This window comes from Mustela putorius, unplaced genomic scaffold, assembly GCF_011764305.1.
Source record: "Mustela putorius furo isolate JIRA1106 unplaced genomic scaffold, ASM1176430v1.1 tig00000224_pilon_pilon_pilon, whole genome shotgun sequence".
Taxonomy (NCBI): domain Eukaryota; kingdom Metazoa; phylum Chordata; class Mammalia; order Carnivora; family Mustelidae; genus Mustela; species Mustela putorius.
In genome coordinates, this window is record NW_025421321.1 from 34,877,617 (window position 1) to 34,905,000 (window position 27,384).

The following is a 27,384-nucleotide window of genomic DNA, read 5'->3' on the forward strand; positions in this document are numbered from 1 at the left end:
GGCTGGGGGCCTCCGGGACTAGGAGGTGGGGGAGGTCCAGACCCCAAAGTGAGAAAATGCAAGCATTTCCTTTCCTTGGGCCGGGTGTCCACCTCTGACAGCAACTCCAAGCTGGATCTGCAGAAAGCCCCAGCCTTCAACACTCCACGTTCTCGGGACTCCTTAGCAGAGCCTTTCCCAGCCTTGCTCTTGCTTATCTTCTCTCCCCGTTTGACTTTTCTGCTTGGGGTGGTCAGTTGTGAGAATCCAATACTTTCCGCATTAGTCCCCTTCGCCCCGAAAAATACTGGAAGACCCCAATAATTTCGAGGAAAGTCATGAAGTCTATGCGCAGAGCCCTGTGCAAAATAACTCCCGCTGCTGCCTGCCCCGCGTTTATTCCCAATTTATTTCAAGAGAGTCGGCTTTGGGGAGAGAGTCTGGAGGGGGGGGGGAGGAGAAAAGAATACGGAAAATAAAGCCTGCAGCCGGGGGCTTCTGCCCGCGTTTGTGCGCGTGTGCCCTGGGTGTGTGGGTGTTTGTGCCTGGGCGTGAGATTTAATGGAGCGCCTCTCTGCCTCTCCAGTGCGGCCAGAGCTCGCTTCGCGCACCCACCCCTGCCGAGGAGCCTACTTGCTGCAGCCCAATGCATTGTGTAAGACGCGACCTGTTATGGCCACCACTACTTCCGGGTTCTAGCATTCTGGTCGGAATCCACCTCTCCGCCTGTGCAACACACACTTTACACACGCACGGGGACTGCAAGCGGGCAGCATCGATCGTGGCTCCTTTAAGACAAACTCAGACAGACATTTTTTTTAACCCTCCTCCTCTAATCTCCCTCCAGTGCAGCAGTTGCAAAGAGGGAGAGAGAGCGAGAGAGAGAGAGAAAGAGAAAGAGCGAGCGAGAGAAGAGAGAAACTGATTAGGAATTAGGACTGATTCAAGGGAAGCGAGCGCTAGGGCTTTGTGCATTTGAATATTAACATTTGAGGTGTTCTGACCAGAAGAAGACAGAGCGGATGATCATTCATTCACCACGTTGACAACCTCGCCTGTGATTGACAGCCGGAGTGGCAGAAAGCCATGAGATTTGGTAGTTGGGTCTGAGGGGCGCTCTTTTTTTTTTTTTTTTTTAAACTGATTTTTTTGGGGGGAGAGAAGATCTGCTTTTTTTTTTTTTTTTTTTTTTTTTTGCCCCCGCTGCTGTCTTGGAAACGGAGCGCTTTTATGCTCAGTGACTCGGGCGCTTTGCTTCAGGTCCCGTAGACCGAAGATCTGGGACCAGTAGCTCACGTTGCTGGAGACGTTAAGGGATTTTTCGTCGTGCTTTAAAAAAATTTTTTTTCCGGGGGAGTTTGCTTATTTGTTTCTTTTCACACTGGCCTTAAAGAGGATATATTAGAAGTTGAAGTAGGAAGGGAGCCAGGGAGGCCGATGGCGCAAAGGGTACGTATTAAAAAACAATTGTGGAACTCAAATGTGAGATTAAATTGAAACGTGGCTGAAAGACACTGCTAAAAAGTTTCCTTTTTTCTCTCTGTCTTTTTGAATGAGGCTCCTAAAGCCGTGGCCTAAAGGGAGAGAATTTATTCAGTGCATTTGTAGACTTACGTATGTTACATGTAATTAATTCAAGTAATCAAGTTTTCTATAGATTCCTAACCAGCAGCTATAGAAATAAAAATACAAGCTTGGGCAATCATCTGTTTAAAAAACAAAAACAAAAAGCACTAGATATCTAATGTTATAATGTGAGTGTTCAGGGAGCAGAAGTTTAAGGCTATTTTTTAAAAAATGAAATGAAGCAGCTAGAAACTTCTGATGTGTTATTGATTGTGCTCATCTTTTAATATCATTAGAAGTATTTAGCTTTTTTTAAGCAAATGACTTTGTCATAGTACAATGGCTTTGGGGGTCGGAAAACATTCATCTTTTAAAAGTGATTTTAATGTGCATGGATTTTTATAAAAGGTGATACTTTGAAAGTTTTTCTTAGAAAAGCCCTCCACTAATTGGATACTAAGCACACAGCTACTCACTTTAAAAATGCAATACTAATTTCCCCAATATTCCTATTTGAATGGAAATGTAGTGAGAGTAAAGTGAGACAATGACAACCCAACTGAGGTAGTTTCTTAAAAGAAAGGGGGGGTTTACAAAAAGCCTTCCTTGCATAATTTCTGTACTGGCCCTCAAAGCCCTGTTTGCAAAAGAAAGTTACTAGGCTGACACATTTTTCTTTACTGCTTTGGTTCAGGCAAATGTCAGCGTTCTTCCAAACTATTTTCACACCTCTGGCTTTAAGGAGATGAAAGTGGCAATTCCTCTTTTCTTTGAAAATCATTTCACTCTCGGCGCCTCCAAATCTTGGGAAAAGAACTTGCCGGGAATGAAGCAAGGAGAAAATCCTAAATAGCTAAATTTTGCACACAAGAATAATGACAATCAATATGAAAGTAGTTTTTCTGAAGAGAGAATATGGGGGTTGTGTATGCATTTGCTTTTGAATTTACTTTACACCTGATGAGTTACATTTGTCTCACTAACTTCTAGTCTGGGGGGAAAGTTCATAAGAGTAGAGAAAATAGGACATTTAGCTGTCCCAACTATAGGTTTTCTTTAACTTCGAGGGGAAATTGCCCATTCTAAATTCAGCTCTAATGAACATGAAAAGCTACGTTTCTCTAAGTTTCACTTATAAAGAGGCCAGTTTGTTTTGTATAATTTAACAGAGTTTGTCTTGGAAAGCAAAGGAAATGCAGTGTCTTGCAGGACTGCCTAACCCCACTCTGGCAGAGAAATAAAATGAGAAGCCTGTCTGAATTCATGTGCTTAGCTTAGCTGTTCCCATCGTAACTTTTTTTTTTTTTTTTTTTTTTTTTAAATTCCCCCTGATGGGAAGGGGCTGTGAAACTAGGCGGGCTTGCTGCACTGTCCTGGCACGTTTTATTATTGTGATTTTGAATTTCCTCCTCTAGAGACGTACACGTTTTACCTTCCGCCCTCCGGGAGAATGCCTCCCTTTCTTTCCTTCTTTCTTCCTTCCTTCCTTGCCAAAGGATCCTGAATTTCTGAACTAGTTGATAGGGGCACAAGTTAGGGCAAGACCGTTCATCCCAGGCGAGTCTCAGAGAGAATCCTAGGATTTTTACTCTAGAAATCATTTTTAAAATAAGAAATCTCAACTTTAGAGATGCAAGGCCATGGAATTCCGGGTTGAAGGATCCAGCTGGACTGACATTATATAAGCTCCGTGCCCTGCTGTCTCCCCATTTGCCCGCCTGGCCTTCTGAACCTTGTTTTCTCCTGTTTGTCATGCAGTACGACGATCTACCCCATTATGGGGGCATGGATGGAGTAGGCATCCCCTCCACGATGTATGGGGACCCGCATGCGGCCAGGTCCATGCAGCCGGTCCACCACCTGAACCACGGGCCTCCTCTGCACTCGCATCAATACCCGCACACAGCTCACACCAACGCCATGGCCCCCAGCATGGGTTCCTCCGTCAATGACGCTTTAAAGAGAGATAAAGATGCCATTTATGGGTAGGTACAATGGGCAGCAGGTTAAGTAGTAGAGACGTGACGTTTCCTCTATTTCCCTGTGCCCTCGGTAAAAGGAAAGCTCTATGGATTGGAGGTACACTATTTGGTAACTTTTCATTTGCATTGCATGGAGAATTTGCTGGGGGAGGGTGCAGCCTGCCATCCCGGATGCCCCCCATCTCCTCACATGGTCAGCGCTTGCCCAGCATCCGGCTCTGTCGAGGCTGTGCCAGCGAGGGGGGTCGCCTTGCAGGAGAAGTTGCCAAAGGTCCCTTGTCTCCTCTCAGACCCTGGCTTGGTAGCTCAGCGGGTTGGAGTCCTCTCTTGCTCGACTTCGCTGGGAGAGCCTTGGGGATTTCTAAATGTAGGCGCCTTTGTGTTGGAACGAAACTTTTAGTTTAAGGGAAAATCTTTTAAGCCACTGATTGTTCTGACTTGCTAAGTTTACTCAGCAACCGTATGCCGGCTGGGCCGCCACACAATAAAATCAAGGGAGGACAGTTGCAGGTCAGGCAAGGGGGAATATGCTTTGCATTTAGGGAGTTTGACCACCGTAGGCAAGGAGAGAGCTCGCTCTGAATTGTTCTAGACATTAAGAAACTTCTAGCTGTTTTAGCGCTTTGTGTTCAAAGGCGAAACCTGCAGCATTTGGAAGTAGGTATGGGGGTGCTCTCAGGCCAGTGTCGTTTTCAGACTGTGGTTTACACCGTGTTCTCCAGGACAGTTGATTGGACCCAGGGCTGGTAAAATCCTTTGAAAGTCACTTGTGCCTACTGTGTGCTCATGAATTTGGGGACCTCGTTTTACTTTGCAGCAACTTTTATTTCTATTTATTTCTTCTTTTGGAAAAGACAAAATCAGGCAACACTGACCCTCCCCAGCTGAAAACCCTTTCTGCTTTATCTTCTGGTCCCTTGTGCAATGGGCTTGTTGAAATCCCAGCGTTCTCTCCTTAGCGTTAACTGCAAATGGTTTAGGCGCCGGGACAGAACATTTGGGGAAGCTTTGAAAAGGACCCCAAACTGTTAAATTCCGGGCTGGGCTGTGAGAGCTAATAAAAGACTTGAGACACCTCCTTGAGCATTAGTAGAAGCATTTTTTTTTAATGGGTTGAGATAAGCGACATCTAGGCCCCTCGCTCTACTAGCCGCTTTGCCATTCCGAAGAGACAAAAATGAAAGGCTTTACCGCAGGAGCATTTGAAGGAACTTTCTTTTGGGGGCAGTGGGGGCCATTGGCTAAGGGAGGGAAGTGCGCAGGGAGCTGAGGAGGAGCCTTGCTGCTCTCCGAGGGCTCGTGGGGTCGAGATCGGTAGGTGCAGCCCTCTGACAGTCGGTCCTGCAGCCATAGAGGTCCTTTCCCCCAAGTTAGCTGAGCGCCTGCCACCAAGATCCCCCGAGCCTTGGGCTTGGCGAGGCTGCCTTGGGGGAACACACTTGAACAAGCCTTCTCAACCGCTGCGCCTACCGCCTTTCTTCTCCACCAGGTCCTAGATGTGCCGCGGAGGGACGAGGGCTAGTCGGGGTGGGAAACTTAATTCAAAATGGCTGCTGGAACCGCTTGGGTTTTATTCTTAGCAAATGTTACCAATTTCTCCGGCCAGATATGCTGAACCGATCCTCAGACACTGTCTTTGGATAAGGGCCTCCGACTTCGGAGCCCTAGGAGGAAGGGGAGGTGAGCAGTCACCTGGTTGGGGGGGGGGGAGTGGTGGTGGTGGAAAAAAGTAGATGACAAAATCAGAGGGGATCCCCGGCTCGAGCTCCTCTGGCTGTTTTTCTTGGGGGCCTTTTTTCACTGACTCGGGACTAACCATTGTGTTGTTTGTGACTGTTGTATTTTTTTGCAGACACCCCCTCTTCCCTCTCTTAGCACTGATTTTTGAGAAATGTGAATTAGCTACTTGTACCCCCCGCGAGCCGGGGGTGGCGGGAGGGGACGTCTGCTCGTCAGAGTCATTCAATGAAGATATAGCCGTGTTCGCCAAACAGGTCAGCAAAAATATATGTTTAAAAAGTAAAGAAAAAAGAAAGAAAAAAAGAAAGAAAGAAACTCCCTCCCCCACCCAGCACATTTTCAAAAGTAACCAGCGAATAGTCCGCCCTAAGCCATGCCTGCGACATCTACCCTGAGCTTATCCTCCTATATGAGTGTCTGCGGACGACTTAAAATCACCCATAGTCTTCCCAGCACCCGCTTCGTGACCTGACGCAGAAAGCTCACTCTATAAAATAAAATCACAGCGCGCTGTAGCTGCCTTGGTCTAGGCGAGCGGGCAGCGTCCTCTAGAAGCAGAGTTGCTGGTAGAAGTAACCAAGTAACCCTGAGCTCTGGGCATGTTTTTGGCTTATTTGATCACACTGAAGGGTTTCTGCGCGGGACGAACTCGGTGTCACCCAGTCCTTCCCCTGGACAGTGTAATGAGGCAAAAGACTAGGAAGGTGACCAGATTTCAAATGTTCTTTCTCCCCCCTTCCCCTTCTCACTTGTATTTAGATTCGCGCAGAAAAACCTCTATTTTCTTCTAATCCAGAACTGGATAACTTGGTAAGAGTGGACCCCTTCCTCCCCTCCCCCAACACCCCTCCCCCCAAGCCCCCAGCCTTGCTTGAAGCGCCCCAAGGTTTCAAGACGGGTCTTCCCGTAGCTGCCGGGCGGCTGCAGACGCTTCCGTCCACGGACAAGTGGTCCGGGACAAGATCCCCGGGAAATAAATTCATCTCGAGAGGGGCCGGGCAAGCCGGCGCGGGGAAACGCGAGCTTTTGTTTTTTATGACAGCCGGGCAGCGCAGCTCTAATCAGCGCGGGGATTTATCTCCGGGCCTGTCAGCGTGTGTGCTTAAACTTTGCGGACTTCCCAGCCCTCAGAGTCGCGTCACGAGGGCAGCAACGGGGCAAGAGCCCCCAAAGCACCAGTACGCCTGAAAGGTGTGCGGAAAGCGGCAGAAAGTTTGCAGTGTGAAAAGCCACACGTTGGGGACTATTTGGAATATTTTCGGAGCATACCTTACAAGGAAACATCTAGTCCAGGGATGTGGCCCTTTCAGGTGGGGTGGGGGCAGTGGGGCTGAGAAGGGGAAGAGCCATGGGAGAGGAGGGTGTTTATGATCCCCACTTAGATGCTTTGTTGTTGTTTTAGCTATTTTTTCTCCTTAAGAAATATAAACCTCTAGATGGTACCCAGTCGCTGCTATTAAGTTTTAGTGTTATTGCCATAAATCAAAATAACTCTATTTACTTGGGGGGGGGGGCGGATAGGCTGGAGATGGTAGAGCTGTGACAGCCAATTTTCTGCAAACTAGGAATAGGGTGCTCATTCTTTTTGTATCTTTGCAGATGATTCAAGCCATACAAGTATTAAGGTTTCATCTGTTGGAATTAGAGAAGGTAATTTATCTAGCCTCTTTTCCTTTTGCTTTCTCCTCACCCCCAAACTTGAGGGGGTGGGGCGGGGTGAGGTGGGGGGAGGGTTCTGAATGGCTGAAGTTCGGGCTTCTGAGACATTTGCATAAATGTCTTTCTTTCTGGTAATTAGTGTCAAGGCCAATCTTAGCGTCCATTTCTCTTTGCAGTTTAATTACAATTTCAGCCACTAAACCCGGCATCTCAGATGCCCTAGCCTTGTATTCATTCTTAATACTTTGCTGGCTTTGTATAAATAGTTGCAATTCTATGCATCTCTCTTGATGTTTAGAGTGCTGTTGTGAGTTTGCTTTACAGGTTATATACTTTTGTGATCTCTTCTCTTCCTCTTCCCCCCTTTTCTTTGCTACCTCTGGGTGGGTGGGTGAGGGAGTTTTGTTTAGTTTTGGTGAGTTTCTGGAAGACAGTCTGAGAGCAGCGGCAGGTCAGACACAGAGGAGAGGCGGAGGGAGGAGGAGGAGGAGGAGGAGGAGGAGTGGGCAGGGAGTCTGGAGGAGGTGGTGGGGGAGGCACATTAAACCTTGTGCAGAGACAAAGCAGAGTTGATAGTTGTGTCAATTTCTTGAATCTGTGAATCCTGCACACACCCCACCTTCACACTCAAGAAAGGGTGTGGGATAACATGATTTTGCTAGCTGTTCTATAAATCTCAGCAATAAAAACTTAATGCATTGTAATTCAAACTAACATTAAATTGCAAGCACACTGGGGTTTCTTGTGAATTTGTGCATGTCAGTGATGCCTGAGGCCTGTAAGAGACCACTCCACTTAAACCTAAATATTTTGAAGCTTTCTTTTTCCTTTTAAAAAAAAAATCAATTTGATACTTTTTTTTTTGTGGCTGTAGGTGTTTTTCATATCATGAGTATTGGCAATTTGATTTTCTTCTATTTTTTGAAAGTATCCTAAAATATGCTTCTTATGGAGAGAACCCCTAATTACAAGTGTTATAAGGGCTTGGGCTGTCAGACATATGTCCTATGCCACCACAGTTCTGGTCCTTTGGAGGTGTGTGTGTGTATATATATATATAGAGAGAGAGAGAGAGAGAGAGATCTATATATATATATACATATATTCACATTTTCCCTTAGACTCATTGGAAAAGGACTTATGATAAAGTAAGTGGATGAAATTAAATAGTTTACCTTAAATGTCACCCACGCAGGTCACCTCTCTAATGGCCACAGCCCTGGGAGCAGATGAATTTAACACGGGTGTTGAATATGTTGTAGCCTGTGAATCATCTTGTCACTGTCAATTTTCTGGGATATCTCTATTTTGCAAGAAAAGAAAGTTATTCCTAATTCTGGATGCGTCTGGGGGTCTCTGGAGGACAATTGCTCTGTGTTTCCCTATTTGGAAGTTTGGATCTCACAAGGGGGGTGGTTTGCACTTGTCAATGTCATTTATGCACTCCTGATTATATTTCCATTTTTTTATTTCTGTCATAATGTAGGTACACGAATTATGTGACAATTTCTGCCACCGGTATATTAGCTGTTTGAAAGGGAAAATGCCTATCGATTTGGTGATAGACGATAGAGAAGGAGGATCAAAATCAGACAGTGAAGATATAACAAGATCAGCAAATCTAACCGACCAGGTATGCGCTTTTCAATTTCAACATCCCTAGGAAAAAAAAAAATCTGTATGCATATTGCTTGCTGGGTCACTACCACCTCTTTTTATTATTTGCATATGATTAAGTCCCTTTTAGATACATTTCCATCGAAATGAAAATTTTTGAATAATGTGGCTATTATTGCTTCATTAAGGCTGGCTCTGGGATTCGACCTGGAGAGATGAGCTTGTAAAAGCTTTGCCTGCAAACTTGACCTGTTTCTTGTCGCTTTTAATTTTTGTCTTTATTTTATTTACCCTCTATAATAATGGGAGTGTTAACTGCCAGTGACCGCCTCTGATTGTAGGGCTTTGTTCTGGAGCATTTTTTCCCCCTTCTATTTCGAAGAAAAGAAAAGTGTAGGGTCTGCTTATTTCTTATTTTATTAGGAAAAAACCCAAGATAGGTGGTCTAAGAGAGACAGCGAGGGTTTGAAATCTAGCAAATGCTGGCTATTTTCTCCCTGTCTATACGGTTCATTAGCCTGTCTTGTCAGTTTTCCTCGGCCGAGCGCTTCTAGACCTCACTGAACATTGCTTTGTGCGGTGCTCGCTGCAAGCTCGCCCATTTTATTGTACTTAATAGAAAAAATAAGACCGGGCCGAGGTTATAAAAACAGATAAATATGGATGTTTCTCCTCCTCCTTTCCACTCATCCTCCAGCTGGTACGTGCACCGGGCCCTCTGGGTTGGCAGCTTTTGGAAGTGTCAGCGTCGGGGGCACCCCTGCGACTCCTCGAGGTGGTGGTGGGGGACCTCGCGCCGCCCTCCCTCTCAGCTGCGGGCCTTTGCTTGCTTGCCCCCTCCTCTCCGGGGCTCCCTCCAGGCCCTTCTTCCACCGCGTTGCTAAGTGGGGACGACTTTTATTTGGAGTTGCTGGGGGATTTCTCTCCCTCTCTCACCCTAACACCACTGTTTGCTCCCAGTCTCTCTCCCTCTCTCTCTCTCTCTCTCTTTCTCCTGTCGCTGCGTCTCTGGATTGGCCCAAAGAAGTTGCAAAAATGCAATGAAAGTGAAAACCTGAGGAGCGGGTGAGATGAACCAGGCTCAGGACAGCTCTCTGCAGCGAATTGCTGAAACGCGAATAGAGATGGGGGTTGCGGGTCTCCTCTGGCCTCTCCATACAGAAGTGAAGGCCTAGAGTTGTTTCTCTTTCTGACTTGGCACGTGAGTTCTGTCTTGTGGGGGAGAGATCAGCCTGCCTTTGTTAAGCCAAAGGATAGCCAGTCACGCAGTTTTCCTTTGCAAGCTCTGCCACGAACGCTGTTGGCTAGTCGCTATCTTGTAGAGTCCTTGCAGGAGTGCCCGACTCCTGGGTCTTGGTGTCATCTTAAAAGTTTTCTTCTCTCAACATCACCCTCTTAACATAAATTCCCAGCTTGGATTTCTCTGGGTAATTCCGCGACAGAGGCCGAATTCCTCCTTTCCCCAAGAGCAGTGGAGGGTAGGCAGAGGTGAGCTTTAAAGACACCAGCGCCGGTTCTTTACTGTGATTTGGCAAGTTGCAAACTTTCGGCAGTGTAGACGAGTGCACAGAACAGGCAGTCTGAGCATTCCCCGTGCGGCCCCGCCGAGGTGGGAAAACTGCAGGCAGCTCCCGGCCCCCCCCCCCATCCGGCCCTGCAAGCTGCCGGCCTCCCGCCTGGTTCAGCCCGCCAGCCCTTGCCCTGGAGCTGCTAAATGCAGATTCCGCTGAGGAACCCTCGGGTAGCTGCTGTTGAATAAAAATTGTAATCCAACAAGCCTAACTAGAAAATGGGATTCTAAGAGCTCCGGAGTGCTGGGTACATAAAGCTATTTGAGCAAATTACAAGAATCGCTTAGGGGCATGAATGAAATCAACACTTTAATTGCCTCCAAAATGAAGATTTATACCCCATTTTCTCAACGAATCATTATTTTATTAAAGTCAAAGATAAAGGACCAAAGCTATGGGTTTTATTGGGGAGGGGGACACAAAAATGTTACAACATCATTGTTTTCCCCCTACTCCTTCGGCAAACTTTTGTTACACAATTAGCTTAATTTGAGATATACAGATTGGTAGGCAATTGTCGTGGATAAAATTCGCATTTTATTCTCCCTCACCTAAAAAAATGAGAAGTGTGAATCCAGCTCCCTCTGCTTACTGGTGGGCTTCGCAGCTTTGACTGGGCTCGTGGTGCTGTTGGCCAATGCGCGTGGGTGCACTCCCGTGACCCCTCCAGCTCACCTAGGTCTTGGTCGGAGGACAGTAAACCCAAGTTTTGTTTTTCCTAATTGTCCGCTTCCCGGGAGCCAGGAGCGAGTGTGCCTGGGCTCTCCTGGGAGCTGGGAGCGCAGAGCCGGGCACACGCGGGACCTAGGCTTTGCCCGGGAGTGGAGTCCTCTGCTCTGGGAGGTAGGGAGACACAGACCAGGCACTAGGGCCGCCCGCTGGGCGCCAGTTCTTCGGACGGAAGCCTGTTTGCAGGTCCCTGGGAGCGCTGGACCCTTGGTACGGCGCCCTGGGGGCTGGGCCCAAAAAGGACGGCCTCGCCACCTGTCTGCGAATGTGGCCCAGCCAGTTTGAGCCCCGGCAGAGGGTGCGCTCCGGGACTGGATGCTTCAGGTGTGGTGCGAGCACTGGTCCTCGTTAGCTCATTAACCCCTCTGTCTCTAGGGCCTGCTGGCGGCACGGTTTATTTTATTTTACTTTTATCCTCGGAGGGCGCCAAGGCTGCCACTGCACAGGGAACTAGCTGGGATCGACGACTTTGATACCAACCGGTTTCCCGGAGGGCTAAATTGGCGGATATCCATTAGGCCTCGTAGTTTTTTTTGTTTGTTTTGTTTTGCTTTAATTTTTATCAAATTAAGACGCCAGTATAAGCCGTGATCTCGTTTACCCTCTACATCTATGTTCTCCCCCAACCCCTTCCCGCCCACTTCCACTCCCAGACCCCGAGGAGCCAGGCCTGAGAGTCACCTCCCGCGGGAGCAGGCCTCCCGGGCGCCCTCTCCCGACAGCCTCGCTCCCAGCTCGGCACGGGCACTCCCGACGCCCGGGGTCTGGGGACAGGCGAGGTGCCCCAGGGGCTTCCGGGCCTCGGCTCCCGGCCAGTGCCCTGCTGCACCCGGGGAGCGGGAGCAGAGGAAAACGTTGGTGCGAGGCGTCGAGGCCAGGGTCGAGCCTGGTTGTCAGTGGAGAAGAAAGCTGGCCCGTCGGGCGGCTGGATGCCTGTTTTGTGGGGGGCGGGGTGGTTCCGGGTGGACCTGGGGCCGTCAAGAGGGGGTTAGACGGGGAAGAGCCTGGCCTCCCAGACGTTAGACTTTAGGTCTCGCTCCCAGAAGGAGCCGTCGAAGGAAGCCGTCTTCCTTCCCAGGGCGGTCTGTTGCTCGCCATTCCTTGGATCTAAACATTTTTCCACTCCAAGAACCAGTCCAGAGAGTGGAAAGAGAGCAGTGAAGAGTCTGTAGAGTCGTCTCCGGGCCCCTAAGGCCGCCTCCCGAGGTGGCCACGCCTGCTTGTAGCGAGAGCGGACTAGCGGGGCCTGTGCTCGGGTGCCAGCCCGGGTTTCCCACAAGCAGCGGGAGGCAAAGAAATGGTCCCTTTGGATTACAATTTTTATTCAACAGCAGCTCTCCGGGGGGTCCTCAGCTGAATCTGCATTTAACAGCTCTTGGGCGAGGGCTGGCGGACTGCACAGGGCGCCCTGTTGCATGTTAATCCAGATTTGTGCCTGACATCTGGGGAGAAGTAATGTGGCTCAAGGAGATGGAACCAGAAAGCCACATACGCCAGGCAGGTTAAATGCCAAGTGCTGCTAAAACTCCCCGGGGAGGAGGATCGGCCTCCGGGGCTGTGCGGCCCAGGCTGGAGAGCGCCAGGCCTGGGGCCTCGGGGATCCGGGGCAGCCTGGGGCCAGTAAGCTTTGGTTCCCAAGTGGGCTAGGAAAACCCTGGTGGCGGTTGCTTTATTTTAAAAATGCGAGGTGTTGTTTCTAAAGCATCCTTTGAGATAAAAAATTCTTAAAACTGAACTTGGACTTGACTGAAAACGCCCCCTCCCTGCAAAGTGGGGTAGGGATGCATCCAAGGGAGAGTTAAGCTTTCTCTTTTGGGGAGGTGTTTTGGTAAGAAATGGGGAGGAAAGGGCAAAGGACAGGTTGATGTCCTTGATGAATTGGCTCTGCTGCTTTAGAAAAAAAAAATAGGTGAGGCCACTGGATATTTACTAATACTAGAAATGCAGGCAATTTGTTTTCATCCAATAAAAAAACTGGCCACAAACAGCAAGAGACGGGAAAATGGTCCCTTTGCCAGGTAGATTGTTTCTAAATGCTTTCACAGGGACATACCTTATTTAAATTGTAAATACTTCAGAGGGTCCCAATTAATGCTTTTGTCTTGGATACTCTCTGTCCCTAGGTCTTGCATCCATGGGGGTCTTAGATTCATCTAACTTTACTCTTTGATTGTTGTTGTGGGTCTGGTGTTGTTCTCTTACCCCCCCCCCCCACTTTTTTTTTTTTTTTTTGAAATATGTAAAGGGAAATTGTGGCAAGATTCTCTTTAATGATTAAATAATAAGGTGTTGACTGCTTGTCACTACATTAGCTAATTGGGATGTTCATTCTAGGCTCTTTATGGCTTAGTATCCTTTGAATTAAAACTTAGTTGTTTTCCAGGTGTGTTTTTATTGTTGCTTTCTGATTGGCTTTCTAAAAATTTTAATTCCTGTATAGTTAATATTCAGCATTATATCAGTTTCAGGTATAGAGTATAGTGACTCAGAAGTTTCATATATTAGTCAGTGCTCATCAAGATAAGTGTACTCTTCATCTGTTTGGCTTTTAGCGTGTATCTGTGTGAATTTCAGACTAGGTATGTATTGATTCCTAATAGGGGCACTTAAAAAACATTTTAGGAAAAGAAAGTGAAGAGTATATGCAGATGGATTGGGATCAGTTACACTGTTAAATATCTGTAAGTCTAAACGCTAATACTACAAAAATTATTTCCTTTTCATAGTGCATCTCTCTGTCTCTGTCTCTCTCTCAAGTGGAAGTCCCCAGTGCAAGTTCCATGGTTAATGGAACTTGCTTTGTACAAAGCAAAGCCATAACAGTAACTATTGTTCAGTGATTTAACTAGCTCTGCAGCAATAGGTCACTCAAATAGCAATCCCTCTCCTAACCAGAATGACTCCATTGCTCACGATTTGGAAATATATAGAGTGGTTTTGTGCACTGTTGCTATTGGTCCTAACTTAGAGACTTTTATTAGAAAACGTGGAGAAGCTTACATAGTAAAGGAAGATGAGTAGAAGGAAGAAAAAAAAGGAGTAACATATGGGCACTGCTTTCAGAAAAGTAATAGATATCATGCTATAATTGCCCAACTTTGAAAATAAACAAATTTTAAATCATTATATTTTCAAGCCCTTGTATGTTTAAATGTTAAAATGTTTGGCATCGTCTGAAAGATTTAAAACACAGCTGTTGTGGGACGAGGGAAGGAAAATTATGCAGAAAAAAACTCCATACTCTTAAAAACAAAGACTATTTGTGGCCCCACAGTAGAAACGGGCTTATTAAGGTCAAGCAGATAGGCTAAAATATTGACACGAGGCTTACTGTAGTAAAACTAGCATACCTTCCCTCATAGGTAGACTGGGAGAAACTGTAAAGAATTCATAATAAGTTACATTAAGACACTTGTCATAAATATTGTCAACATGAATTCAAATGAAGTCTTTTTGTATTGGTGATGTTATGCTTTTCATTGCAATAACAATATTTTCTTATGAAATGTAAATATGTCAAACAAATGTGAAATGCTTAAGTTTTAATAAATGATCATTTAATCATCAAACAACCCAAGTATGTATACAGAAACTTTTAAAGGAAAGTCGGCATACTGCCAAATTCCTATAGAGACTAGCAGGGAAGTGATCAAAAAATGAACACAAAATAAGACTTCCTGTAAGAAGGTCTATAATTCAACATTATTTGACTCCACTGTCAGGGAAATAGTTGAAGGATAGTAAACTGATACCATTCTCATTCATTTTTGTTACACAGTCTTAAACGATTGCACTAGTAGCGATTTACATGGCCTTTTTTGGATTATGAGATCTGTCATATGTGTATCAAAGTATTACTTGAATTTACGTTATAATTGAAACAAAATTTTTTGTCATTTCTCCTGACTGCAAGAATTTAATTTAATATTTAAAAATTTCATCAAAACTATGGGAAAGTACTCTTTTATAGATAAAGAAATAAAAATAAAATACATGTGACTCTGTATCTGATAGTTGTACAGATGTCAGGCTTAAAGATTTGCAGAATCACAAGTAAAACAACCCTGGTGTAAATCATGTACAGCTTGGTTTTCTTACTCAGGAGGACCCATCGGTATATAAGACCTGTTTTAAAAGTTAGAGTCTAAAACATAAAACACTCTTCCAATTTGAATTTTAATAATAATTAATAATAATTCCAAAATTTGCCTTTTGGGGATCCAGTAAAAGTTTGGCAATTTTGCTATCTTTAATATTTGTGAATAAACCTTATACGCATAAAATCAATTTTGAAAAATTCGAGCAGATGAGTGTGTGTTAAAAAAAAAAAAAAAGGACGTTCTCACTGTATCCTTAATTAAAAGTGCCATGATTTCGGGGGTATAGGAATTTGCAAGAGCTTTTTGGAGTCTTAAAACAGCCTCTCCAGGGGCGCCTGGGTGGCTCAGTGGGTTAAGCCACTGCCTTCGGCTCGGGTCATGATCTCAGGGTCCTGGGATCGAGGCCCATGTCGGGCTCTCTGCTCAGCAGGGGGCCTATTTCTCTGCCTGCCTCTCTGCCTACTTGTGATCTCTCTCTGTCAAATAAATAAAATCTTAAAAAAAAAAAAAAGATTTAAAAAAACAGCCTCTCCAGGAAGTATACCTTCATTGGGCAAATTGCTGGATTTCCCACACTTGTAAATTTGACATTTTAATAAATGGCACAGAGGATACCACTGGAATTAAGCAAGAATATAGTCATTTAAAAATTTGTCACTAGAATCCAATTTCAATCAATTTAATGCATTCATGTGTGCAGAATTAAAGCAATTGGCAACACTTTGCTAGACTCTTTCTGAACACTTTTTTTTCCCTCCAAATAGCATTTCTTAATCTAGGAAATATATTTTTGTTAAAGGAAAATACAAGAGTGCAAATCCTTTGAAATTGTTTTATATTTCTGGGCTTCTTGGTTAAGAATTCCTAAAACTAACTAAAACGTACCATTAAAATTTTTCTCTGATGGAAAAAAACTCAATTCTGCATTTATTGAATTATGTACCTGTTGTTCATTTGCATCATGAGTAAATACAGTTAAATACAAAATATAGCCTGAACTAAGTCATGAACTGTCTTTAAGATATGTAATAATCCTGCTATCACTTTTCCATGGCATATGCACCACTGTGTATGCCATAAACTAATGGAGGATAAATAAATTGTGAAAATAAATTCTATATTACTTATAATCCTCCAAAATACATTTCTATAATTGATTCTCCCATTGGTACTTTTCATGACTCTATTTACAGTTAATAGGATTTATAATCATGAGGTAAAGAACCTTGAGTGTGAAATGTTATGGTTCTTTAAAAAAACTTAAATGAAATAATAGTTTTCCTCAGAAAGGAATTGCTGCCACTATTAATAAGTTTACTAAGTAATGCTCTTAAAATCACCATGACTTTTTGCAAGTTTACCAAGTTCAAGCAACATTCTTAGTCTTGCTACTTTTTTTCATTTTGAAACAATACAAAGTCTTAAATTTTACCCTGGATTTAAACATACGTTATTTTGACTCATATAGAAGATCATGGTTGGTGGGAAATTAACATTTTGAGGGATAGTAGAATGATTTCCCAACAACACATAATTTGGAATTAATTGTTGCTGATGAATTCCCATTTCTCTAGATTTTCCCCTCATACTTTACAACACCACATGGTAGCTTGTTTATTATTAGTGGTAAATATCTGGGCTGGTGGTTATTATTTAGCAAAGCAACACTCTGGTTCTCTCTTTCTAATCACTTCTTTTCCACTGTTTGGTAAACCTCCTAGGCCTGAGATTTGAACTTGAACTAGTTTGCTAGGTCTCATTTCCCTATTTGAGCACCTTGTGGGCTATTACCCACACGTGGGTTTATTTTCCTGCAAAGATGAAAAATGTTACTCACTTTAGAGCAGGAATGAGTAGAGACCAAAGTCATCAAATGCTCCCAGCCTGTGCTTTACAATTAGGAGCAAAACTGAAAACTGTTGTTCTTGTTTGACTTCCCTAGGGCTCTGAATGCTTGATATAAAGATTCATATCAGCCCTTTTGTGTTCTTCCTCTTAAGGCCTAAATGTTTATTTTCAGTGACTGAATTCTTAACGGATAGTCCATATTTGTTCCCAGACCTCCACGATTTGCATTTTATTCTGCATTTGCATTCACACTGTGTCCCCCAGAAACTCTTTAAAGTGAAGTGTGTTTATGACTATTATGAAACTCTGGAAAATGAAGTTTGTAATGAAATCGACACAGTCATCAAAAGGACAATGAAGGGAGCAATTTGATGTAAACCCAGAGTTTTCTTATGCCATCCCAACTTGAAAAAGGGTTATCTCCCTTTTTAAAAAAAAATATTAGAAGCTGAATGAATCAGAATTTCTTTGACAATAAAACTCCTCCTAATGTCTCCATAACTATTTGGATGTGTTCTCGAACATTAACTTAATTTGATAGACAAGCTATAATTAACTGTGACCTATAGTGTTTTCTGTTATTCAGACAGTATTCCTTAGCGATTTGAAAACTTAATTTCCAACTAAATGGTGTACAATGTCTGACGTTCTAAAGGCCTACTTACACCATTTACAAGAAGTGGAAATAGTTTGTGTCTCTGGGGCTTCAAAGGGAGATTCTTTGAGGGTGAGGACTAACAATTTTTACAATGTAAAATCCTAGCAAACTAACTAGCGCAGGTGGACTTTGGGAGGATTTTGTTTTGTTTTGTTTTGTTTTTAAGGTAGCCTTCCTTTCTGTTCACTGCAACATTAAACATTATTCACAGGGGTGAAAAAATAAAACCACCGTGTTTCATGAGACAAAAACGCATACATGACATTTTAAGTCCAGTTATTTTATTGATCATAAAAAGCAGTAGTGTAGAGAGAGAATTAAAATTGCAGCAAATAGGTAAGCTGCTGCAATCAGAATAGAAACTTTAGCAGTAAAATTAAATCGGGTATTTTGGGTTCTGCTGAAACATTGACTTGCAAGTCACCACCGGATCTGAAATCCTTTTAAAACCCGCATTTCAGAATATTTAGTATAAGAACTTTGTGGTAATTCCTCATTGAACATTACTTTCATTTGAAATTGTTCATTCATAAGAGACTCAGTCTCCTGAGTAGCCACCCTGCCCTTCACTCTTGAACAGTTCAGATAAATGTATTATTTATTTACAGTCTATTGTATACATTATTTATGGGAAATATGCTATAACTGTACAGAGCATATGGAATTTATCTTTGAGACATATGGGTGGTATCTGTACCCAAAGTGGCATAACCCTCAGTAGATAACAAGGTTACCCTCAGTGTGCAGATAAGTATCCTCTCTTAGAGCCTCATTATGTGTTTGTATGTCATAATTCTAGATGCAAATGCAGTTTTCTGTTTTCTTTTTAATCGTCATAGTTTTCTTGGCTCTAGCTTCTGCCAAAGGGAATCAGGAACTTTACATTTCCAGGTGGTCTTGGTGATGAATTCAGATGTTGGAGGACAAAAACAAGATATCGAGGAGCAGAACATTAACCCCTTCCTTTCTTTCAGTTTGCTTCTTTGTCCTTTACTGTGTTTCCCATTTTCTGAAGAATATTGGCCGTGGAATTTTAATGCTAGTTGTGTATTTGGTGGCTCGGCCTATTGTTTCACCACATTTGGGAATTTTGTTAGCCGTATTTGAGAACAAAATCACCAAGAAAAGTATCAGACTCCTTGTGTCCTGCACTTCCTTGTGCAGAATAATGGAGACATCTAGGCTGTGCTTATTTTGTGCATATCAAGTGTATTGTTGGTGTTCGAGTATTTTCTATTCTGATAATTATTCAAAGCCAGTAACAATCTGCATTTGAGGGAGTATAAACATTTTTATTCTGGAATTTGGAATTTGCAGCAACTCAATTTGATTTTCCAAATTACCCTGGCATTTCAATTAGATGCATTGTTCTTCACTCTTCTGTTTCGACATTCTGAAGGTTTGCTTGCCACCCTAATAGTGAGTTGTTTGAGTGTTTAATATTTATTGAGGGCATGTAAAGAATGTGCCAATAGAGAAAGAGGAGAATAAAACATTAAGAAATCAATTATGGGGCTTTTCTTCACTTGGAGTATAATTCTAATACTCCACATACTCGATAACTGCTAAAATAGTATGAACAGCCCCAGAATAATAGCTTTGCATATGGCTGAAGAATGGCATTCCCATGAACTGGAATCCCTTGAAAAGTGAACCAACAGTAAAACTCAAGACTCCTGCTTCTTGAGTTCACAGCCACCTACGTTGGTCTCTCAGTTAAGTGACTTGAAATGTAGAGAACTTGGCCATTCTAAGAATCAGAAATGTAACTGAAATTTCAGAATGCCTTGAGAAAGGCCTTTCTGATGATTTCACCCAAGATAAATAATGAAGGAAAGAGAGAGAGAGCTCAAGGATTCAAAAATCCTTGAAGAATGACAGATTCTTTGAAAATACAATTTGGCTGAAAATATAAAAAGCTGGAAGTGTTTCTGAAAAAAAACCACAGGGAAATTGGAGAATATCCTCTAGCTAATTGTTAGTGGAAATCAGTGGTATATGTAAATTTCCATGATTCTTTTGTTCAAAGTATAATGCTATAAGGAAAAAACAAAAACAAAAACAAGAGTACATCTTGGCTGAATTGTTTTCTTCTTCTTCTCATGTCAAAATTGTGGACTTTCTGATTTGAGAGTTTAGAGGTAGAAAAGATTTCAGAAACACTTGAGAAAGGACAATTAAGTGTACTGATTGTAATTTTTAGTTACACAACCTCTCAGGCTGGGAGTGTTTCACTAAGATATATATAATTTAGAGCCAGAGCACTGGTATTTGACTCTAGGCTTTTCTGGGAGAGGATAAGGCACTGCTCTAGCCATGAGCCTCAGTGTCATCATTTATAACACAGGGATAAGGAACCCATCATATGGAGTTACTGTGACAACTAAATATGAATGAATGTAGAGTGTTTAAAACCGGAAACCTTAAATAAACAGCATATTAAATGATGCTTTATCCCCTTGTATTCTGCCCAACCTTCAGCAGCACAAGTTTGACTGGGGGAGGGAAGATAGGGTGGTTGTTAATGAGATGCTATTCTATAGACCATTTTATAATCATAGAGCTTAAGGAAAATGTCTTTTTAATTCTTATTAGGTGGGGTCACTATTATTCTGATATCCTCATAGTGTAAAAGGAGACTGGACACTCAGTTGTGTCCTGAAATAGTACTAAAAAATCACTACAGATGCGCTTTCAGGTTCAACCTCAAGTAAGTTACAGGCAGATCTGGAGCTACGTACTTTTCTCCACATTTCTGAATGCAAATGCTTCATAGTTAGTGACCAGTTGCTTACAAGGGCTTATTACCTTCTCGTGCTAAGGATACAATGTTTCTGCATTATCGGAATGTTCTTTTTGCTAGGATGGTTGCCTGGAAAATTTGTGGTTTGAAGTTGTTTTATATAAGACACTTCTGCGTTTATTTTATCATAATTTGTTTGCAGAATGAGGAGCACTGAATACTGAGTTTCAAATGTAAAATAAAACATTAGGAAGCAAGCAGTCTTACAAAAGCGATTTTATAACATCAGGTAATACTGGCATATAATTTACAGATTCTTCTGTCACTCCTAAATAGAAACTATAGAAAATAATCTGAATTTCAGCAGAAAGTTCTCAGAATATAAATAAGGAGTATGGTTTGAAATATTTACATACAAATATTTGGAGATACAGTGGTGCCGGTTGGATTAGAGTGTTTGTTTGTTTAAACGTTTTAATTCTGAATTACAGTTCACAGATATTTCAGGAGTAGAAGTATATAGAATCATTAGTCATTTAATATAAGGGTTTACTTTTATTAATTGCGTGCCAGCCAAAATACAATGGCACAGGAAAAAGAGAGATTATTGAAACATAAATAAGTATTTCCACTAAGATTCCTAGTGTAATAAGGCTTTATTGTCTCTTCCGTTCATGAGATTTTTCTCCACAACAAACTGCTTAGTAGAATTTGAACATTCAGGGCACCCAAATAATTTCTAAATTATTCATCAACTTTCTAGTTATGAGGTTTGGGTAAAACTGCTTGTTATCCCTTGGTAGTAGTTTCCCTTTGGTAGTAATTATTCTTTCCCCATGTCATTGTTGGAGTGTACCTGCCCTGTGTGAGAATCTATGTTATCTTCTGAGATCACGGTGGGGTCACCAAGAAATGCTGCTTGCTTTGGTTCTTGATGTAGACACATTGGGCCACAGGTATCAGTGCTGTGTGGATTTCATGAGGAAAGCTTTCGGAATATTTTGGGTGGTGTTTTATATCTGTAGAGTTTTTCCTTAGCCTTACCGATTTCATTTTTAATGTCATGGATGAATTAATTCCACTCTGCAGGTCCGTAATAACCTGAGAGTGTCAGAGTTGAGTCCTAAAAGATACCAGGCTGTGAAAGTCAGATCTTAAGGAGCAAGGGGAAAGTGACCCAGTGTGGTGGGTCTGGCCTCTTAACGCCACCGCCTTCACACCTGCTACAGCGGCCAGCCCTGGGGCCTAGGAAGGGGAGCTAGGCATGGACATTGGCAAGAGAGCAGGCAAGATATTTAAGGGCTGGTAGATTTTTAAAGCTGCATCTCACTGCCAAACTGCTTTAAATTTCATCACAACCTAATTAAAGAATTAAAGTAGTTCCTTTCCACATTCTTTGGCCTTCTTCCACATGCACACGACATGTGTAGGTTGCTGTGTGCATGGGAGTGTGGTGCGTGCACGGGAGTGTGAACTGGTGCATCTCCCCATGCTTGAACCTGAGGCTTCAGGGATTCCTGGAGCTTGTACAATCACCTGATACAAAACTTCTCATTTAAAGATGAAATTACTCCTTGGAGAATTTTCACCAAAGGCAAAAAAGCACAAAAATTCTTCTCCTCTCTACATGCCTCATTACACAGAGATAGAGGATTCAGTGTTTGAAAAATTATCATTTTTGTAGGTTTTATTTGTGGTATGTGAGAAGTGGAAAATCTAGAACTCAATTTAACAGCCGCTGTCTCTGCCTTCACAAACAAGCTGCCACTACCATTGTACAATCGTAGATACCTAAATATATATGTATTATATATAATACCTTTAAATAAATATATATATTTAAAGCAATACATTAGAGTTGCTAAGTTTTAGGAAGTTTTCAGAAATCTGCCTTATTGGGTGGTGAGTTAGACACCCTATGTTGTGTGTGACGATACCAGCTGGCTCCGACGTGGTGAGCACCGTAACTAAGGGATAATTGGATAATCATTGAGATGTGTTTCTAGATGTGTTTCTAGATGTGTTTCTAGTTCGCAATGGCAAGGCTGGAAGAGGAAGTGTGGGGTCTTGGTGAGGACCATGGATTCTGAGTGGGGATGCTGGATTTCCACTGTCTCATAATTTACCATCTGCCCTGAGTCACCAAAATTACCCATCAGACCTCTGTTAAGTGGGATATTGATAAGCACATTTTATTGCAGCATTAGAAAGGGGCTCAAAGAGGACCCTGGCAGGCCTATAGACTTGGCGAAGGAGAAGGAGTGGGGGCGGGGAGAGGGAAGGAAATGAGAAAAAGGAGAGTTGGAGGAGAAAGTCGGAAGAAGTGTGTGAGGGAGATAATCCTGTGGAGAGTGGGCCTCCCTGCAGCCGGTGTAGGCCACCCTGAGGGACACCTCAGGCCACCACCAGTCTTCACCCAGCGCGACACTTGCCTCCTCAACTATATCATCTTTCAGCAGGATTGAGTGTGGACTTAGAAGAGGTTTTACTAGCACACCATTCCCAAGCACTTTTTAAGGTGGCCCTTGAATCCACAGTCTGTGTGTGCACTCAAGTATTAATCTGTGAGTTTCTGGTATTTAAAACTATCTAAAAGCTTAAAGGGTAAGAGGACAGTTTTACTGTGTTGAAACAAAATGCACTGCCCAAACTCATCATGCTGAAATGAATTTGCTTAATGATTTCCAGGGATTTCTTTTTTTTTTGAAATGTGTGTAAAGAATTTTACACTTTTAATCTGAATGACCTGAATTTGAAGTTGGGGAGACATAGCCTCCAAGAAGTGTGTTCTAAGAAGATCAGGGTTTACCCAGGGCTCAAGCAAAGTGTGGTGCTGTCTGATGGTTCATTGACTTGAATGCTTATACTGTATATTTGGGTGCTCTGGCAGATGCAAACGGGGCCACCAAGATTTTTAAATAAGGCTTTTAGCCTATCAGACTTTAAATAACTCATAAATAAAGAAATCCTAGTACTTCCAATTTCTCAACTTCAAGTACTCCCTGGTAAACATGTATCCCTCTTTCTAGCAGTACTCGGACCCCTTCTCTCTTCCTCTCTCTGTGTATGCCTCTCTCTCTGGCCCCTTTTTCTCCCATAGCTTGTTGATTGGGAGACATATAAAGCATCATTTCCACTGAAGTCCTATGCCTTTAAGGGTCCTGAGAGACACTGTTGAGACAGAAGTGCAACGTCTAGGGGAGGGGACTAAGTAGATGTAGCCACCCTGGCCGTGGGTGTGTGACGGTGGCCGTCAGCAGCCCTGTCTGCCGTGGCTCAGGGACAAGGGCAGGCCCTTGAGTGTGAATGTTTGTACAGACCCTGCAGGTGTGGGAATGTGAGCATGTGTGCATAGGAATATCGTGCACGTTGGTGAGTTCCCCATGTGGCCTGGCAACTCCCCTGGTCTGGAGGGACTGCGTTGTTCACACTGGGAGACAAGCCAGCTCTTTCAGGCCACTAGAGATCATTTGCTAAAGAGACCCCAGTGGTTTGAAAGAGTAAATGTAATTCCCAAAGAGGAAACCACCTATGGAAAGGTGCAGACCAACCTCGCGTTTTGAACCCTGTGATTATTTCATCAATTTCTACATAGCTGTTGGCTGACCTCTTCAGTCTCAAGATCACCACACTCTGATTTATCTACCTTTTTGAATGGGACTGGTAGGGTAGAAATTTTGAAGAATAAAACCCACTATTTTTCGGACTGTGGAAAAAAATGATTCTAACATCATGCTGACGTGATGAATGACTGAGTGAGAAAATATGTCAAAGTGCTATGTATACTGTAAAGCGATTTATAAATATTAGGCATCAAATTAAACCTGATGGGGTGGGGAGGAGCAAACCACCTGTAAAATCATGTTATCTGAAGGTGAAAATAAGATCAGTGTGCATTCCCTGAGCACACACCAGCTGGGAGATAGCCCAAGGCATACCAAACTGTACACCAAGTCAGCTCAGGTTAGCTATTCTTTCCAGAAGGTCTGTAAACTGAGCACACCTGTATGTAGATATTTCAGGTTTGACTGGGTCAACCTATGTTGTTACATTACAAACTTTAGTAGCTGTCATTTATTGAGTGCTTACTGCATGCCTGGAAATAGACATATGTTATGCCTACAGAGGATTATTGTTATTTTTTCATTGAAATGTGATTGGCAAAGGAGTCTTTTTTGGTCCCCATTTATGGATTAGGATATCAAGAGTTAGAGAGGATGTGACTTGTCTAAAACCATGTAAATGGTGCAGCCAGATTTGAAGTTGGGATATGGCTACTTCAAATTTCCTTTCTTTTGACTGTGTTATACTGCAACTGAGTATTTATATATATAAGTAAATATATACAAATAAAAATTTAACAATATATATTATATAAAAAGATTTTACATAAATTATATAATATATATGTTTATATATAACTTATATAACTATTTATATTTAAAGATTTTATTTCTTTGAGGGGGAAGGGGCAGAATGAAAGGGAGAGAGAGAATCTCAAGCAGATTTCACATGGAACAGGGAGCCCAGCACAGGACTCAATCTTACAACCCTGAGATCCTGAGCTGAGCCAAAATTGAGTTGGACGCTTAACCAACTGAGCCATATATATATATATATATATATATATATATATATATATATATATTTATGGTGGTGTGTGTTTGTGTGAATGCAAGTATATAAGATGTTTCTAAATTATACAAACCTTTTTTCAGATGTTTTATGATATTTAATATCAGAGATCACAGTATCAAATGACAGTTTAATACAGGAGCCTTCTACGTATCACTTAAGTTATTCATTTGTTCATTCAGAAATATATTTGTATTTACTGTGTTACAGACACTTTCTGGATGGGCCATAATGGAGGGCATACAGATGAATAAAATATAGTTCGGGACTTAAAAACATTCATAGTGTAGAATTCTACAGGTTACCACAAAACAATATGGAAATGAAATGATAGACGTGTTCATGAGGTGCTTTGTGTACACCCTGGGGGAAGAGTGTGTGTGTGTGTGTGTGCGCGTGTGTGCACGCACATGTGTATCAGGGAAGGCTTTTTGGGGGAGGTGTTATCTGAGCTGTAACTTAATTAACAAGTGGGAAGTAATTAGGGGCTAGGGCTGGGGCTAGGGTGGGGAGTGGTAGCGGGAGGGGATGACAGTTGGCCTGGAGGAACAGGCAGAATGTATCTTTCAGAAATCACATGCTGGAGCACTAGAAACAGGTTGAGGAATGGTCCCCAGGGGATGGATTATGAGGGCTTACTCTATGAGGGCTAAGGACCCCAGATGTAGTGTTCTGTAGGCAGTAGGGTGCTATTCATTCATTCATTCAACAAACATTTCCTGAGTGCCAACCAAGTACTGGGCACTGAACTTGATAGGCAGGATGCAACGGCAAGCAAGAGTGACCAGTTCTGTCCTCAACTCTAGTGAGATTGAACTGGGAAGTGATATGACTCAACTCTTTAAAGCTGGGAGGGCCTGAATAAGACCAGCAATCACTAAGGTAAAAAATGAGAGATTGATTTGTGAATGACTTAGGGGTAAAAATGAACAAGACTTGTTGACTGATTAGATGTCTGGGGGAGGGGGATAGGTGTCATGGATGGTCCTCCAGTTTATACCATGGAGAGATGGGGTTATACCTACTGGGATTAATAACAAAGAAGAATAAATAGGATGTTGGTCGGGAGATAAAGAATTTAGCTTTGGACTTGTTGAGTGAAGTGAACGTCTTTTCATGGAGAGGGTTTAGCAGATAGTTGGGCATACACGTCTAAAAACCAAAGAAGAGATCCAGAAACGCAAATTTTGTGGCATATGGGTGAGACCTCGAATTATGGTAGTGGAAGGAATTGTCTAATGAAAACATGAAAAGTGATATGAAGATCAGAAATTATGGCCCAAATTAAGGCATAGATGGTAAAGGGATGGAAAAGATGGAGAGAGGAAAAGTTACCAACAGATGACTTCATTCAGGAGGAAGGGTAGTTGGGGAAGTTGCAGTTCATCTCTTGGACTATTGGTGGGCAGTAAAGGATGAATGATTCAGGTTAGTTCCCTAAGCCTTGACTGAGAACAGAGCATGCACCATACATTGTGCTGAGCCAAGAAAGGGAAGATCCAGATATTATCCTTGCCCTAGAGGAGCCTGTGGTCAAGGAGGTCATGGCCTCTATTTGACTACCAGATAGCACTTTAATTGCCTTATAAATAAAAAATACCACTCGGTGAATCTTAGCATGGCATCATTAAAAAAAAAAAAAACAAACCCTTATTTCCAAGCATTCTTGAGAAATGATAGAAGGCATGGGAGTGTTCAACCTGTTGAAGAGAGAAAGCACAGGGAGAATCATATACTTGCACCACATATTTAAAATGGCTGTCTTTTGGGGCTCCACAACTAGACAAAGTATGAGTAGAAATTAGAAGGAAATGAAACTAGTTTGTATGCTATATATTTATATAGTGACCAAGAACTTCCTGATGGAGTAAAGCTTCTCACTGGCTGCCTCCATTTATGACAAAACAAATGATGTCTGGAGGACCCCTGGGTCTCAGTGTCAGGTTAAAGTGTTGACTGTGATCTTGAAGGTCTCTCCAGCCCTGGCTTTTCCATCTAACCCTGTGAGTGTCTCCTAGAGTGGTGGTTCTCAGTCTTTTAAAGAATCACATACCCCTTTGATAATCTGATGAAAAGTTATGGACATTCTCTCCAGGGGAAAAAAAATGCAAGTATGCCCATAAATACAATTATTACTAAAACAAGACCTCCCAACCTACCCCAAAGTCTTTAGGAGGTCTCTGGACTTCAGGTTAGGACCTCTTGTCCTAATAGGTTTCTAATAGATGGGAACATAGGTATGACTTACTCTGAAATTACATACATTGAAGAAAAAAGCCTCTTTGGGACTTAATTCAGAACCATGACTATGGTTTGCTATATGTCTAATGCAATGCATCATTGATTTTATCCTGTCAGCCTTACTTTACAAGTGGCCCCAAGCAACTCACAACTTCACAGATATATGTACATAATCGTATGCACATATTTTATTTTAAAAATAATAATGATGCTGTTTGGTGTAACCACAGAGAGTCACAGAGATATGTTATTGTAACTGAGATTCTCGGGTAGTTGGAATTTGGGGGAGTTCTTTCTGATTAGGGCTGTCTTACAT

General features: G+C 42.7%; 1 protein-coding gene across 5 annotated transcripts in view; it reads left to right on the forward strand.

Moving 5' to 3' along the window:
- The first annotated feature begins 526 nt into the window (after positions 1 to 526).
- MEIS1 (Meis homeobox 1) overlaps positions 527 to 27,384 on the forward strand; it is a 133,642-nt gene continuing 106,784 nt past the window's right edge. The window contains exons 1-6 of one of the 5 annotated variants that reach the window (XM_045077918.1): positions 527 to 1,428; positions 3,304 to 3,530; positions 5,380 to 5,521; positions 6,027 to 6,077; positions 6,867 to 6,917; positions 8,413 to 8,559. In XM_045077918.1, the coding sequence (XP_044933853.1) occupies positions 1,417 to 1,428; positions 3,304 to 3,530; positions 5,380 to 5,521; positions 6,027 to 6,077; positions 6,867 to 6,917; positions 8,413 to 8,559 (630 nt within the window). In that variant the 5' untranslated portion in view covers positions 527 to 1,416. The remainder of the gene's footprint in view (positions 1,429 to 3,303; positions 3,531 to 5,379; positions 5,522 to 6,026; positions 6,078 to 6,866; positions 6,918 to 8,412; positions 8,560 to 27,384) is intronic. The other 4 variants (XM_045077917.1, XM_045077919.1, XM_004742084.3 and 1 more) reach the window with 4 other exon arrangements.